At 46.5% G+C, this 15,507-nt stretch overlaps 2 protein-coding genes across 2 annotated transcripts; one reads left to right on the forward strand and one right to left on the reverse strand.

Moving 5' to 3' along the window:
• The first annotated feature begins 1,182 nt into the window (after window positions 1–1,182).
• FKBP11 (FKBP prolyl isomerase 11) lies at window positions 1,183–4,695 on the forward strand. The gene is made up of 6 exons (XM_061205389.1): window positions 1,183–1,386; window positions 1,572–1,637; window positions 2,006–2,093; window positions 2,390–2,423; window positions 2,775–2,845; window positions 4,461–4,695. Exons 1-6 carry the CDS (start codon window positions 1,258–1,260, stop codon window positions 4,676–4,678), a joined length of 606 nt encoding a protein of 201 aa, XP_061061372.1. The 5' UTR covers window positions 1,183–1,257; the 3' UTR covers window positions 4,679–4,695.
• Window positions 4,696–5,053: 358 nt separating this feature from the next.
• CCDC65 (coiled-coil domain containing 65) lies at window positions 5,054–12,769 on the reverse strand. The gene is made up of 8 exons (XM_061205386.1): window positions 12,474–12,769; window positions 11,748–11,915; window positions 8,409–8,578; window positions 7,872–8,010; window positions 6,506–6,703; window positions 6,085–6,303; window positions 5,562–5,714; window positions 5,054–5,464 (listed from the first exon to the last, which is right to left on the reverse strand). Exons 1-8 carry the CDS (start codon window positions 12,603–12,605, stop codon window positions 5,147–5,149), a joined length of 1,497 nt encoding a protein of 498 aa, XP_061061369.1. The 5' UTR covers window positions 12,606–12,769; the 3' UTR covers window positions 5,054–5,146.
• Between the last annotated feature and the right edge of the window lie 2,738 nt (window positions 12,770–15,507).

Raw genomic sequence — 15,507 nt, forward strand, 5'->3', positions numbered from 1 at the left:
AAGTGATCCAAAATATGGTGACTGTGAGCTCACTGATGACTTTTAAGGGAGCAGAATCCAGATACCCAAGGCCTGAGTGGGCAGTGAGGGCTTAAATCATGCAGCAGGGGATTGGTAGGGTCACCTGAAATAACTTAAGAAGTCTTTTAAAAACTGAAGTCCTGGGACTTCCCTGGTGGCGCAGTGGTTAAGAATCCACCTGGCAATGCAAGGGACACGGGTTCGATCCCTGGTCCGGGAAGATCCCGCATGCTGCAGAGCAACTAAGCCCATGCACCACAACTACTGAGCCTGCGCTCTAGAGCCTGCAAGCCACAGCTACTGAGCCCGTGTGCCACAACTACTGAAGCCCACAAGAGAAGCCACCGCAACGAAGAGCAGCCCCCGGTGGCCGCAACTAGAGAAAGTCCACGCGCAGCAACGGAGACCCAACACAGCCAAAATAAATAAATAAAAAGAATTTCTAAAACAAACAAACTGAAGTCCTTGCACAAACATAAAAGGGGTGTATGTAGCTGACCTTTTGACAAGTTTGTTGATGAAAGGAGAAAGGAAATGGTAATGTCAGAGGAAAAGATCAGGGCTTCACCCCATCCTTACAGTGAAATAGCCTGTGCTCTTTTCAGTTACCTTAAGGACAGGGTGATGGGACAACACCCTTCCTCCTTTTGGGTATATGACCTCCAGAAAACCAAGCTGAAGGGCTGGATATGGGAGAGGGATACGACCTTTGGCAGCTGCTGGGTTGCGGTGGGCCAGCCAGACACTGCCAGGACAGGTGTGAGGACACATATATCTTTAAGAGGAAAGACCAGAGTGCAAACTGGCTGGACTCAGGTAGTCCTGGGTTTGAATCCTGTCTCTGTCGCCACCCAGCTAGATGACCTTGAGCAACTTACTTAACCTGAACACCCAGTTCCTCATCTGTAAAATGGAAACAAGTATGCCTACCTTTCAAGGTGGTTTTGAGGATTACAGACAAGTGTCTGGAACACAATAGGTAATCGTAAATGGGTGCTATTACGTGACCCAGCCCTTCGCTATGGGACCGAACGGCTAACGGACAGGTCAGAATCTCAGAGGGCAGGGAGAGCTCCCGCGGCCTCCTCCCTCCAGGAGGTGGGGACAAGGTGGAGGAAGGGCTGCAGGAGGAGGAGCTGGCGCGCGTCGCGACCCGCCCCGTCCCGTCCAGTCTGGCCTGGGCGCTGCCACCCACCAGCCTGTCCTGGGTGTCCCGTGCCCTGCCCCCGTCCAGTCATGACCCTGCGCCCCTCGCTTCTCCCGCTGCGTCTGCTGCTGCTGCTGCTGTTCTGTGGGGCGGTGTGCCGGGCTGAGGCTGGCTTCGAAACCGAAAGTCCCGTCCGGACCCTCCAAGTAGAGACCCTGGTGAGGAGGAGATAGTCCCGGGCGGGCTCTGTGGAGGTCGGGCCTCGTGAGGGGAATGCCGGGGTCTCAAGGAACCTGGGAGCGGGGAGGAGAGGCAGTGCGGGGACTGAACTGGGGGTGCTGAGTCTAGGGGCAAGAACGGGATCTTTGGTGGAGCCTCCGTGACTCCTGTAGTGCGATCCTAGGTGGAGCCCCCGGAACCGTGTGCTGAGCCTGCTGCCTTTGGAGACACGCTTCACATACACTACTCGGTGAGGGGCCTGGGGGGCCGGGGCGGGGCCTGGGGGGGCGGCGCCCTGCAGCAACACGTCAGCTTTAGCTTGGACACGTGGCAAGCGGTTCGCGAGTCACTCCGGCTCTGGGGGTCCTGCAGCACGTGGCCGGGGGAGGGGCGCTCCTCTTCCCTACTCTTTTTACCTGCCTGCTTTTCCGCCAGTTCCTCCCGGGCCCTGAGAAGTGAAGGGTGGAGGGATCTCCGAGAAGCGCCAGCCCTTTCTGCCCCGAGGGGAATGCTAGGCAGCAGTCGCAAGGGGGTTGCCGACCGAGGCCCAGGTGTGTGCGCGCCCTGCTGGGAGGGAGAGGTACTAGGTGTGTGCTCTAGAAGCTCTTTCCCCCACAGGGCAGCTTGGTAGATGGACGCATCTTTGACACTTCTCTGACCAGAGATCCTCTGGTTATAGAACTTGGCCAAAAGCAGGTGATACCAGGTATGAGAGCCGTACCTCCCATTCCACTTCTTCCCAACCTAAGCCCTTGCTTAGCTTCTTCAACTCCTAAGCTACAGTGGAAATGCCCCCTGGAATAAGACCCCAGGGCTCTACCAGCCACCTCCTGAGGTTCAAACCCCGCTTCTAGTACTCCTCTTGCCCCATACCACATTGGAAGCCAGAGATTCCAGCAGTGGGGAGCTCAATTGAGGGTCCAAGGGGAGCCTTTGATCCTCCTCTCCTGGGATTTGGGGAATGTAGGTAGTTTCCTATTCAGTTGTGTCTTCTTCCTCAAGGTCTGGAGCAGAGCCTTCTAGACATGTGTGTGGGGTGAGTATCTGGGCAGGTGGGCTTGGGTACCCCCTCTGCATGGCTCTGCTATCCCTGCTCCTAGAGGAGGCAGGAGAATGGGCCTTGGCTTCACACTGGGCAGGTCAAGGTCACTGGGCACTGAGGCTCTGGATGAAGCCTCAGGCTTTCTGGCTGTGGATTTTGTTGGTGGAGTTGAGACATGTGGGGGGATGGACGCCTTGGCTGGTCAACCTGTTTGGTGCTCAGGTGGGAAAGTTCATGTTTTGAGTGTGAATATCCAGAGGGTTTTGTTGGTGGGGCTTCGGATGGACTGAGGTGGCTGGCCCACCTGTTCCCACCTCTGGCTATGACTCACATTCCTTCCCTCAGAGAGAAGCGAAGGGTAATCATTCCTTCTCACTTGGCCTATGGAAAACGGGGATTTCCGCCATCTATCCCAGGTAATCTGACTAGGCCTCTCTCTGTGGCTATCAAAATACCCAGTCCCGGGGACTTCCCTGGCAATCCAGTGGTTAAGACTCTATGCTTCCAATGCAGGGGGCGCAGGTTGGATCCATGATTTGGGAACTAAGATCCCACATGCTGCACTGTGCAGCAAAAACAAACAAACAAACCAAAAAACCCAGTCTTTAAGAGCTACATACAAGGAGCTATGCACTTTGTCTGGAGCTTGAGAAGGTCTAAACCCAGTTTGCTGAAAGGTACAGGAGTGGCTGAGGCTTCCTTCTGCAGGGCCACCTTTTTCCTCCTCAGATCACCAGCAGGGACTAGGAACATATAACCTGTTAAAGCCACTGGCTTGTCCTCTGGCAGACAGCAGCTCTTTAGGGAGGAGACACCTGCTTGAGCCACATGAGTCTGCTGCCTGTGCCACCTCTCCGAGAACTCTGGACTTCTTTCCTGCCCTTTTCCTACAACTCCAAACTGGTGTTTGTGCAGTTGGCATGGCTTCTCACCACATCTCCACCGTTCCTTTCAGCCTCCACCAGGAAAGAGATAGTAAAAATGATCACAGTCAAGTAATTCAAAACAAAATAAAACAAAAACCAACTTTTAAAATCCAAGCCTGGGACTTCCCTGGTGGTGCAGTGGTTAAGAATCCTCCCTCCAATGCAGGGGACTCGGGTTTGATCCCTGGTCAGGGAACTAGATCCCACATGCATGCTGCAACTAAGACCTGGTGCAACCAAGATAAATTAAATAAATAAAAATTAAAAATAAATAAGTTTAAAAAAAAAAAAGGCCAAGCCTACCCCCTAACTTTAAAAGCCCTCACAGGTCACTGCTGATACCTATTTTTGAAGGCCTGAGACTGGACAGATTTCCCAAGATGCATATCTCTTGCTTTTGGTTATAAGAAATGTTCTATTAGCGAAAATGACTTGTACTTCAGAGTACTGGGATAAAAGTTCTTATCCGAGTTCCAGCTTAGACAGAGACCCATAGAGAGGGTCAGGGGACTAAAGAGAAATTCTTTTACCCAAAGTTCTGTTACCTCCTCATTTCCAGTGCTGCTTGTTTGCATTTCTCCCCCAACTCATTCCTGTCCATTCCTCCACTCCTTACTTCTTAAACCACATCCTTCTTCCTCTCTAGCCCTTATGTTGAAACACCTTTTTTTTTTTTTAACAATCACACTGAGTGTGCTTATTGGTTGGTGAAATTTTAAAAAGTCTAGTTTAAATCCAATTAATTTCAGCCCTGCAAAGATTCTCTCCATGTGGTTGTTTAGAAATGGAGTACAGTTAGTACAGAGGTCTCTAACTTACAAATGGACTTTACAAGTACTTTTCACAGAAAGTTTTCCTGTCCTGGCAAAGACCTGTCAGTGAATACAAGCCACACTTGTATATTTGAGGTAAATGTGACTATCACTAGATAGCTCATAACCCTCCTCTGCTTCTGCCTTTGTAAGAGAACTCAGCCCCACATTTAAATCTTGCCAGCTTTACAGTTGGTGCTGTGGTTGTGGTCTGCCCTCCCCGCTTTCGTTCAGATTTGAGTCCTGGGTCACATGCACAGGGATTCTAACCTTCACCTCCTCTCTGCCTCCAGCGGATGCAGAGCTGCATTTTGATGTGGAGCTCATTGCACTGATCCGAGCCAACTACTGGCAAAAGCTGGTGAAGGGCATTTTGCCTCTGGTAGGCATGGCCATGGTGCCAACCCTCCTGGGCCTCATTGGGTATCACCTATACAAAAAGGCCAGCAGACCTAAAGTCTCCAAAAAGAAGCTCAAGGAAGAGAAACGAAACAAGAGCAAAAAGAAATAAACAATAATTTTTAAAAATCTTTGCATTTTTCACCCGATACTTTCTGCTGCTACATTTGTAAGTGGGAATAAGGTAAAGGGCTGGGGAGAAAGGGCATTCTTAGTTGGGTCTTGCCTGGCATGGGGGTGGTTGGAGGCTTTGGATCTCTTCTCCTGGCCCTCCTCTTCCTGTCCTAACTTACCCCAAGGACCATAGAATCTCTGGGTCCCGAACGTATGTGTTTTGGCTCCCATGGTATCCTGACTCTGAGGAGCAATCCATCATTGAGAAGTAAGCCTCTGGGTAGTTGCCTAGCTATTCTCTTTACCCCCTAGGGCCGCTGTATTCCTAGTGTCCTCCAAGTAGACTGTTCTATCCAACATGGCAAAGATACAAGGAGCTCATAAACTCCATGGAGATTTTTAATAGCAAAGTCCTCAGGTCTCTCAAAACATTCTCTGGGGGTTGAAAAGAGATTTTCTCCTTGTATCACAGGATGTGGGAGATCACATGGGCTGCTTCAATGATGTTGTAAGTGGTTGGAGTTTTTTTGTCACCTGGCTGGGCTGTAGGCGTGGACGGGGGCTGGGGTAAGTTGCTGCGATGATTGACGATGAAGAGTGGGTTGAGCTGGCTCAGCACTTCATCACTCACTGAGATGCCATCCAAGTACTGCTTGAGCATCTCCCGCAGCTTCTCATTGATTTCTAACAACTGGGCACGTCTGTGTTGAAGGCTCAGTCGCTCCAGTTTCACTTTGTTGTACCTTTTCCAGAAATTCTCCATCCCTATGTAGTCCATTATCACCTGGGAATTGAATTAAAGGGAGAAGGTGTGTGGTAGGACCCGTTAGCAAGTGCAGCCCCAGCCTTGGGCGATGGCCTCCAGGCCCTAGGAGCCTTACCTTTCCAAGCTCCTCATTAAACTCCTCTGGGTCAATTTTCTCTATCTCCTCCTGCTCCTCGGGAGTCAATACCGACGAATAAAAAGGCAGCACTTTTTCTTCCTCTGTTTCAAATTTCCTACATATTTCAGCAAGTTTAAGGATCTTTTCACCCTATTGGAAGCAAGAAGAGACCTTTTATTAGGAAAGGGGGTGGGGAGGGCAAATAGTGGATTTGGTTCCCCTGCTTCAATCCAGGGGAGCTACTTATCCAAATGGGAGACAAAAGTAATAAATACATCCAACAGAGAGAGCTATGTGCCAAGCACTATTCCAAGTATTTTATATTCTTCTAAAATTCATTCATTATTAACTAATTTCACTTAAAATGTGAGAGGAGAGGGAACATGGAATACAATAGGCATTCCAAGTGTGCACTCAGGCAGGAAGCAGGGGGAAGCCCTCTATGTCTCCCCAGCCCCTTTCACCTCGCAGGGAGCCGGGTTCCTTGGTTTTGTTCTGGCTGCCCTCTCCCCTTTGTTACCTTGTCGACAATCTTCCTCAGGGCCTTGAGGGCGGCATTACTTTCCAGGGTGAGTTTGACTAAGTTCTCCTGTGATATTCCCCGGGCCTGAGTCCTTTGGGCCTTAAGTTTTCGCAGTTGTACAAGGACCAACTCTTTGTCATCACGAATGTCCTGGTTCTGTTCTTCACTCTCGCGGCCGTGCACCATGATCTTGCCTTTTAAAATAATTATGGAATCCTAGAGGAACAGGGTAGGTTAGAGGAAACACTTGACTAGGTGAGGGTCTTCAGTGAGCAGGTAAAAGGACTGTCTGGGGACTGATAGCAGAGCATACCATCTTTCCCCAAGCAGTGATGAGGCCCAGTAGAAACTGGGGAAAGAAGAACAGGGGATAATGGAACAGTTAAAGCAGTGAGTCTTTCAGGTTGGCTGCACTAACCTGTAGTCTCTGTATTTTTTTCATCTGTGCTTCAATCTCTTTGGAGCTCTTCTCATCCTTTACCTTTAGAGTCTCAAAGGCGATCTTTCGATCCTCTGTGGCATCAGTGTAATTCTTGAGTGCATCCTGGAACCTTCTCCACAGATCTTCTACTTTATGCTCCAGTTGCAGTCTTAGAAAGTGCTTCTCTTCTAAATTCTGGGAAGTGGCCCCAAAATAGCCAGTACTTGGAATTACCCTATTAGCACCCTTTCACTTCCACCAGCCACCTCCCCCTCTTGAACTGCTTGTAGCACAGCATGGTGCAGAGGTTGCCAGTGAAAATGCCTACAAACCAGGCAGATGATATAAATAAGCGCTGTGGGCTAGATGGGGCCTGTGGCGAACCAGAGAGGAAATGCTCCATTGGTGTGTGAGGGGGGGGTGGGAGCACAGCTGCTCAGCTTCACATGAATGTCTCCATTTGGAATGTGGCCCAGTGTTACCAGATCTTTACATTTTTCAAGGGAAGCTGAAAATTTGGATTTTTATGTGAAATCTTCCAATTTTTAAATGTAGAAAGCTTATAAAAAATTTTAATGAAACATTATGAGGCAAAATAAAAACAAAGCGGGGGCTTCCCTGGTGGCGCAGTGGTTAAGACTCCACCTGCCAGCGCAGGGGACATGGGTTTGAGCCCTGGTCCGGGAGGATCCCACATGCCGCGGAGCAACTAAGCCCGTGCGCCACAACTACTGAGCCTGCGCTCTAGAGCCCGTGAGCCACAACTACTGAAGCCCGCGCGCCTAGAGCCCGTGCTCTGCAACAAGAGAAGCCACCGCAATGAGAAGCCCGCGCACCATAACGAAGAGTAGCCCCCACTCGCCGCAACTAGAGAAAGCCTGCGCACAGCAACGAAGACCCAACGCAGCCAAAAAAAAAAAAAAAAAGAAGCAAAGCGCCCCACCCCCCAAACCCAGGTCTGCAGGCTGGCTAAGTCTGCAGCCTCCAGCGTGGTGGAAGCTCTTGGGGCCAAGGGACAGGAGAACTGAACTCTCCCCCTGGCTCTACCACAGACCAGCAGCATGACTTTGGCAGGTCATTTCACTTCTTTGGGCCTTAATTTCTTCATCTACAAATCACAGGGGTGAATTCAGACGATCTCCTTGGTGTGCGTTAGCTCTAAAATGCACTTCCTTGACATTTCAGAATGGTTCTCCCTCCCCACCAATTTTCACAAAATTACAAAAAGCAGTAGGGGTACCTACAGCGGCAACAGGCATTTTATTGGCTATGTTGGTTAAAGGGATCTCTTCTAGCTCTACTAGCCTTGAGCGATTTTCTCTCACTTTCTCCCAGTTGCTGCCCGTCTGCTCTCCCTCTGTACCTTGTTTTTGAGATCGTCCCACATGCTCTGGAACTCCAGCTTGCTTTCGTACTCAGAATCTATGCAGTTCTGCTCCATGGCCATGAAGACATCTTGTAGGTAGTGAATCTCTTTTTCATGTTGGTCAATAATTGTCTTCCTATAGGAGATAAGATACTGTCCCTGCTCTGAGGCATAAAGCATAGGGATCAATAATGACAATGCAAAGCAGTATGTAATAAAACTATACGAATGGTACAAACTCTTAGGTACTGAAGAAGAACAGAGGGAAGGTGGGTTCTATTCTTTTCAGGGCCAGAAAGAATGAATAAGATTATTTTGATTTTTGAATAGGTAATACATTCATGTGATACAAAAATCAAAAAGTACAAAAGGTTGCAGTGAAAAGTCTCCTTCCCGTCCCTGTCCCCCAGATAGGTAGATGGGTAGGATTTTGATAGTTGAAAGTGGGTGGCTGCTTACAGACAGCATCTTGACATAGGCTCTGGATAGTCCCCTGGGCTCAACCCCCCCATATCTCCTCTTAGGTCCCCATACCTTTCTGTCTCAAACTCCTTGGTTAGGGCCTCCAGCTCCACGTTGTAACTTTCCTCTAGGAGGCTGAGCCGGCATCTCTGCAGGGCCAAGAGCCGGTCGATGTTGTGCAAGTGGCTGCGCAGCGCGTGGGCGTACTGCTCCTCAGCTTCTGACAGGTCCTTCGCTAACGACTGGGTAGGAAACACAGAGTTACCATTTTGGCTGAATGGCATCTATGTGAGAAAATAAAAAACGTATTCGGCTAGCTAGTTCCTATTTTCCCTAGTCCCTAAAGCCAATTCTTTGGCTCTGGGAGCTCTGGCTCTGCCACTTTTGCATGTGAGAAGCCAGTGCTGGTGAAGGGGCCGTGTGGAAGCATTCATTCCAGTCAACAGCCCAGCTGAGCTCCCAGCCGATAGTCAGAATCAACTGCCAGTCATCTTACACATCCAGCTCAGGCAAGCCTTCAGATGACTGCAGCCCCAAATGACATCTGACTGAAAACCGTACGAGAGATGTCAGGCAAGAACCTCCCTGGTAAGCTAAGTCAACCTGCAGAACCACGAGAGAGAGTGAAATAAACTGTTGTCGTGAGTCGTTAATTTAGGGTGGTTTGTGATGTAGCAATAAATAACGAGAACACGTCCACTAGAAAAAAAAGGGACCGTGTGAGCATCAATATGGATAAGAACTGCAATGGATCAAAACATGTCAAATATGTTTGATTATGAGTTTATCAGGATACTTTAAAAAAAAATCAGTTACCATTAGAGGATGCCAGACAACCGATTCTTTTTTTTTTTTAAATTGGTTTATAAAGGGAAGAGAAAGAGCATTTCTTATATAAACTATACCTCTGGGTAACTGAATGGTAAATGATAGTATCTCTTTATAGAAGTATTCAAACTAATAAATGAAAAAAGAATGATACTATTAGAAAATCAGCATTTTGCAACCCCCAATGAATTAATGGATAATCAACAGCTGCTAACATCACAAATGTGCCTCCTAATAGAAGAACACAACACCTGCAAGCTTCTAGATCGAATTACCAAGACACAGGAAATACCGAGGACAAAGTAACATGTTAAACTACAATACAGTATACTATGCAGTTGTTTAAAAAAAATGAGAAACTCTTTATGGGCTAATGTTGAATAATCCCCATGATATATTATTAAGTGAAAAAGGCAAGGGGCAGAACGCTATGTAATACTACCATTTGTGTAAAAAAAAGGTTTACTCATGAAACTAAAATTATTGGGAGGGGCATTGGGTGGCTGAAAGGCACCAGTGGGAGGGAACTTTTCTCTATATAACTTTTTTATATAGAATTTGAATTTTGAATATTGTGAGTGAACTACCTATTCAAAAAAGTAAAACAAATTAAAGTGAATAAAGCAAAAAAGCATTTACCAAATGCCCACATGATCCACTCACTGTAAACTACCACATTGCTAGCTTTTACCTTATATGTTTAGTATGAAAAAGATCTGAAATAGGTGCTGATAATGGAAGACTATTCACTCACTCAAGAAATGTTTACTAAACCTGCTATGTACCAGCACCATGCTGGATGCCAAGGATTCAGAGATGAAAAGACATTCTCACTGCCCCCAAAGGAGCTTGAAGTCTTGCAGTAGGAAAAGTTATATAAGTAGAAAATTACAATAAATTCTGAAAAAACAAACAAACAAACAAAAAACCAGGTATAAAGTTCAGATTAAATTCCGATTTTATAAATTCTGAAAAGAAATTACAGCATGGAAAATGCTATGAGGTTGATGACTTCCCAGTGACAATGGGATATAAAGGACTTAGTGCCTACATCTGACTAAGAGCACTGAGGAGGGCTTCATAGAAGAGATATCATTTGTATCACTCTTGAAGGAGTGAGAGTTTGCCAGGAAAACTGGGGGGATAGGGAATGGCATGTGCAAAGGCACAGGAAAGAAGGCTGGCTATGTGAAAGGTACAGGTAGAGGCCAGATTATGAAGGGCTTTGATGTTCCTTCCAAGGAGTTTCGATTTTTTTCTGTAGAAGAGGGGAGCCACTAAGGAGATTTACGCAGTGGAGTAACAGGATCAGATATTTGCTTTAGAAAGATAATCCTGGTGAGGACTTCCCTGGTGGCGCAGTGGTTAGGAATACACCTGCCAGTGCAGGGGACACAGGTTTGAGCCCTGGTCCGGGAAGATCCCACATGCCGTGGAGCAACTAAGCCTGTGAGCCACAACTACTGAGCCTGCACTCTAGAGCCTGTGAGCCACAACTACTGAGCCCGTGTGCTACAACTACCAAAGCCCTCGTGCTACAACTACCGAAGTCCTCGCACCCAGAGTCCGTGCTCCACAACGAAGAGTAGCCCCCGCTCGCCACAACTAGAGAAAGCCCGCGCACAGCAACGAAGACCCAACACAGCCCAAAATAAATAAATAAAATTAAATTTAAAAATTAAAAAAAGAGACTATTGCAATAGATAATGCTCGTCTCGACTACAGCAGGACAGTGGGGAAGAAGAGCAGGGTGTGACTTTGAAAAATATTTAAGCAGAAGATTTATACAAGACTTAGTAACAGAAGTTAGGAATGGAAGCAAAAGCTGGGATGATTCCCAGATTCCTGGGTTGGGTGATTTGGTGAATGGTACCAGCCACCCAAATAGAGAGTATGAGGAAGATCAGATGGTGGAGGACGGGAAATGGGGCTGGCTAGAGAAAGAGGAGCTCATGAGTTCAGTTTTGAGGACAGTGACACAGCCAGGAACAGATATCAAGGGATCCTGAATAAGGGATTTGGAACTCAAGAGAAAAAATCCCTTAGAAGAAAAGATGGTATGTACTCAACTCAAGAACCTCCCCAAAACATAAGGTTGGCTGATTGAATTGCTTAGAGATCCAGAACTGCTCTTACCGATGGAGATCTTCTCAACCTCATCCAGGGCCACTGAAGTTGAATCAAAGAGGCCAAACAGAATTTGGTTGAATAAAGCACTGGAGTGGGAATCAAGAAATCCGTGTGTAGTCACAGCTCTCTCACTGACTAGCTGTGTGACCTTGAGCAAACTGGTTCCTGCCTCTGGAACTGAGTTTTCTCACATTGAAATGAAGGTACAGGACTAAGTTCAAGTCATTGGGTGATGTCTACTGTGCCTTACAACTCTAATATAGTACTGGTTTGAGGCAGTAGATGACCAAGGAGAATGGCTCCTCTAACAGAGGGAGAAGGATGATAGCTCAATATTCTAGTTTTCATTTCATGTGTCTTGGGAGGGCTTTAAGATTAATTACTTCACTAGGCCCATTCTATTAAGAGATCAAGACAGTCGTATTCAAGTGTTTCTTTGGGAAGAGAGCTTGCCTTGATGACACTGTCCTTGCAGTCCACCACTCGTTCAAATGTTTGGCTGAGGATCTCAATGTCCTTATGAAGCTCTCTGGTCTTGACTTCCCGAAGGACCGTCCTCCACTGTGTGTTAATCTTATTAAGGTTCAGAGCACTGTTGTGCTCCTCCTTGGCCAGCTTGTCCTGTGTGAAGGAACAAATAACCACCCCCTCCCAGAGGTCAGGGTTAAAAGCCCTGATACAGTACAACAAACAAGGTCACCCTTTTTCTTTTCTGAGGGACCAAAGCTCCTGATGGCTAACATTCAGGAGTTCCTGTTCTTGTTTCGGGAGGGTCTGAAGTAAGACAGGAGCAGCCCAATGGCATTTTAGGGAGGGCTAGGGTGAATTTCCTTCTGGGTGGAAGCATCAGAGCAGGATATTGTTTGTAATGACCCATCTCGAGGGAGAGTATCACAATTTCAGACAGCTCAGACAGCTGATAGCACCTACTGTCCCAGTTCTGGGGCTCAGGAGTGATTGTCAAGCTCTACACCACCTTCCTCCCTCCATGCTTCACAGAGAGCTGCCCCTTCCCCCAGACAATATGGCCTGAAATCTAAGTATATCTGGGTCTTAAGATTTCCAGAGGAGCGGAGGCTAGCATGAAAATGAGGCTACCACAATGACAGGGTCAAGGCAACAGGACCAGTGCAGGGGGTGTGTGGGGCTGGGCAGAGAGTTAATGCTAAAATCCATCACCTTCAAGAACTGGTTCAGGAGCCTCTCTTTCTTCTTGGCCATCTCCTCCTCTGCCAGCAACTTCTGCTGAAACAGAAGCAGCTGCTCCTCATCGGACAGGGGCATCTTGGCCTTTTTCCCTTTCTTAGACATAGCTGGATCTGGGCGAGGATCCTCCGCCTGCCAAGGCCAGCGCTAGAGGGGGTAGGAGGAAAATGTCCCCAGAAAGGTGACTTCTGGAACTGCCCCTGGAGGGTAGTTGGACCTTAGATCTCAGACCTGAGGCAAGAGATAGCCTGGGATAGCGGTGAAGCAAGGCTCCCAAACCAAAAGACGCATCTCCGTCTCCTAGCAACGGGGATCTCGCTAAGATGGCGCTGTAACGGCTAGGAGAAGAGGTCTTGGCTTGGAGCGCCCTCTGTCCGCTGGAGGACCGCAGTCAGTTTTTGAGAGAGGGTCTTTTACTTCTCAAAATCCCTAGCTTCCTAAATGACCATTTAAAAATCTTTTTTGGATTATTTTTCACATAATGACCATATTTTAAAATACAAGTAATAAAAAATTTTGGAGATATATGGAGAAACAGGAACCCTCATACACTGGTGGTGGGAATGCAAAATGGTACAGCCACTTTGGAAAACAGTTCGGCAGTTTCTTAAAATGTTAAACATAAATTTACAGTGTGAACCAGCAATTTCACGTGCAGACATCAATCTAAGAGAAATGAGAGTGTATCCACATAAAGACTTGCATAGGAATGTTCTTAGCAGCATTACTCATAATAGCCCAATTGGAAACAACCGAAATGTCCCAAAACAAGTGAATGGTAGACAAAATATGCTCTTTCCACACAGTGGAATACTATTCAACAATAAAAAAGGAACAGACTATGCATGCGTGCTACAATGTGGATAAACCACAGAAACATGCTCAAAGAAGCCAGATACAAGAGGCCACATAATGTAAGTTTCCATTTATGTGAACTATCCAGAAAAGGCAAAGCTATAAAGATGCAAAGTAAACTACAAATTGCTTGGGGGGAGGGGGGGAGATTAACATTAAATGCACATGAGAGATCATATTGGGTTGATGAAAATGTTCTGAAACTGATTTATTTTGGACAACTTGATGAATTTGGGTTAAAAAAATCATTGCATTATATACTTGAAAAGGGCAAATTATGATATGCAAAATGTGCCTCAATAAAGTTGTTTTAAATGTGAGATATAATGCCTGTATCAGAGTCCTCCAGAGAAACAGAACCAATCTTTTAAATATATAATGTATAATATTTAAAATATAAATATCAAATATAAATATTTACAACATAAAATATATATTTCCATCCATCTGATGTTTCAGTCTGAGTCCAAAGGCCAGAAAAGACCAATGTCCCAACTCAAGCAGTCAGGCAGGAGGAGTTCCCTCTTACTCAGCCCTTTTATTCTGTTCAGGCCTTCAGCTGATTGGATAAGACCCACCCACATAAGGGAGAGCAATCTGCTTTACTCAGTTTACTGATTAAAATGCTAATCTCATCAAGAAATACCCTCACAGACATACCCAGAATAATGTTTGACCAAATATCTGGACACGCTGTGGCTCAGTCAAGCTGGCACATGAAATTTACCATCACAAGTCCACCGCTCGTCAATACACATCTTCTTAAACCATACCTAATCTCCAAATAAAGACAATAACAAGGTCATAGTACTTAAATATTATAAAATAAAGTCAATACTTTTTATGTTACATGATAAGGAATAAGAGAGGGGAAAAACAAAGATATTTTATTTTTATACACACACAAACATATTCATAACAAGACAAGAAGGAAATATAACTATTACAGTCCTGTAATTACAGAAATTACATTTCTGTAACTGGTCATCTTGTTGTACTGGAAATTTATAACTACCTTCTTCTACTATTCATTCTGCATTCTTTTTGCTTTCAGCAAGCACCTCAGCTGGTCATGGTTCTTTACCTGGTGGGGTGACCCAAACTCTCATTCCCGAAAGGTCTGGGCCATTAGTAGTCCTGCCTGGATTGCCACTATTGCTGGTACTGTAACCAAGTCTTCAGAAGGCCATTCCACCATTCTATCAAACCAGCTGCTTTGGGATGGCAGAAAACATGGTAAGACCAGTGAATTCCATGAGCATGGGCCCATTGCCACACTTCATTTGCTGAGAACTAATTTCCATGATCAGAAGCCATGCTGTGTGGAATACCACGATGGTGGATAAGGCATCCGTGAATCCACAGATGGTAATTTGGGCAGAAAACTTGCATGCAGAGAAGGCAAATGTGTATCCAGAGTAAATATCTATTCCATTAAGAACAAAACACTGCCCTTTCCAGGATGGAAGTGGTCCAGTATAATCAACTTGTTCACCCAGCGGGATGGTACCATGCAGGGGGCCCAGTGTCGGTCTCTGCTGCTGCCAGATTGGGCCCTCAGTGATTGCCTTAGCCAGGTTGGCCTTGGTGAGTGAACGCTCATGTAGCTGAGTCCATGCATAACCTCTGTCCTGGCCAAAATGGCTGCTTTGTTCATGGGCCCATTGTGCAATGACAAGGGTGGCTGGGAAAAAAGATTGACGGTATTCACATAACAGGTCATCCTATCCACTTGATTATGAAGATCCTCCTCTGCTGAGGACACTCTTTGTGAGCTTTTTCTTGGAACACAAATATCTTCACGTTTTTTGCCCATTCAGAGAGTTTTATCACATAGCTCTTCCCCAAATTTCCGTGTCACAAATTTTCCAATCATGTTCCTTCCAAGTCCCTGACAATTCAGCCAAGCCATTGGCCACAGCCCAGGAGCTAATGTATCAATATAATCACATGTCTGGTCATTTCTTCTTTCAAACAAAGTGAACAACCAGGTGCACTGCTCGATGTTCTGCCCCCTGGGATCACTCCCCTTCACAATGTCCTTCAGGATGTCCCCAAAAGGGTCAGTAGTATTGCAGCTGTTCCCTTGTGGGTGGTGCCTGTGTACTGTGCAGAACCAACTGCAAACCAGGCCTGAGTCTTCTCTTCTTCC

This window comes from Eubalaena glacialis, chromosome 11 (assembly GCF_028564815.1).
Source record: "Eubalaena glacialis isolate mEubGla1 chromosome 11, mEubGla1.1.hap2.+ XY, whole genome shotgun sequence".
Classification (NCBI taxonomy): domain Eukaryota; kingdom Metazoa; phylum Chordata; class Mammalia; order Artiodactyla; family Balaenidae; genus Eubalaena; species Eubalaena glacialis.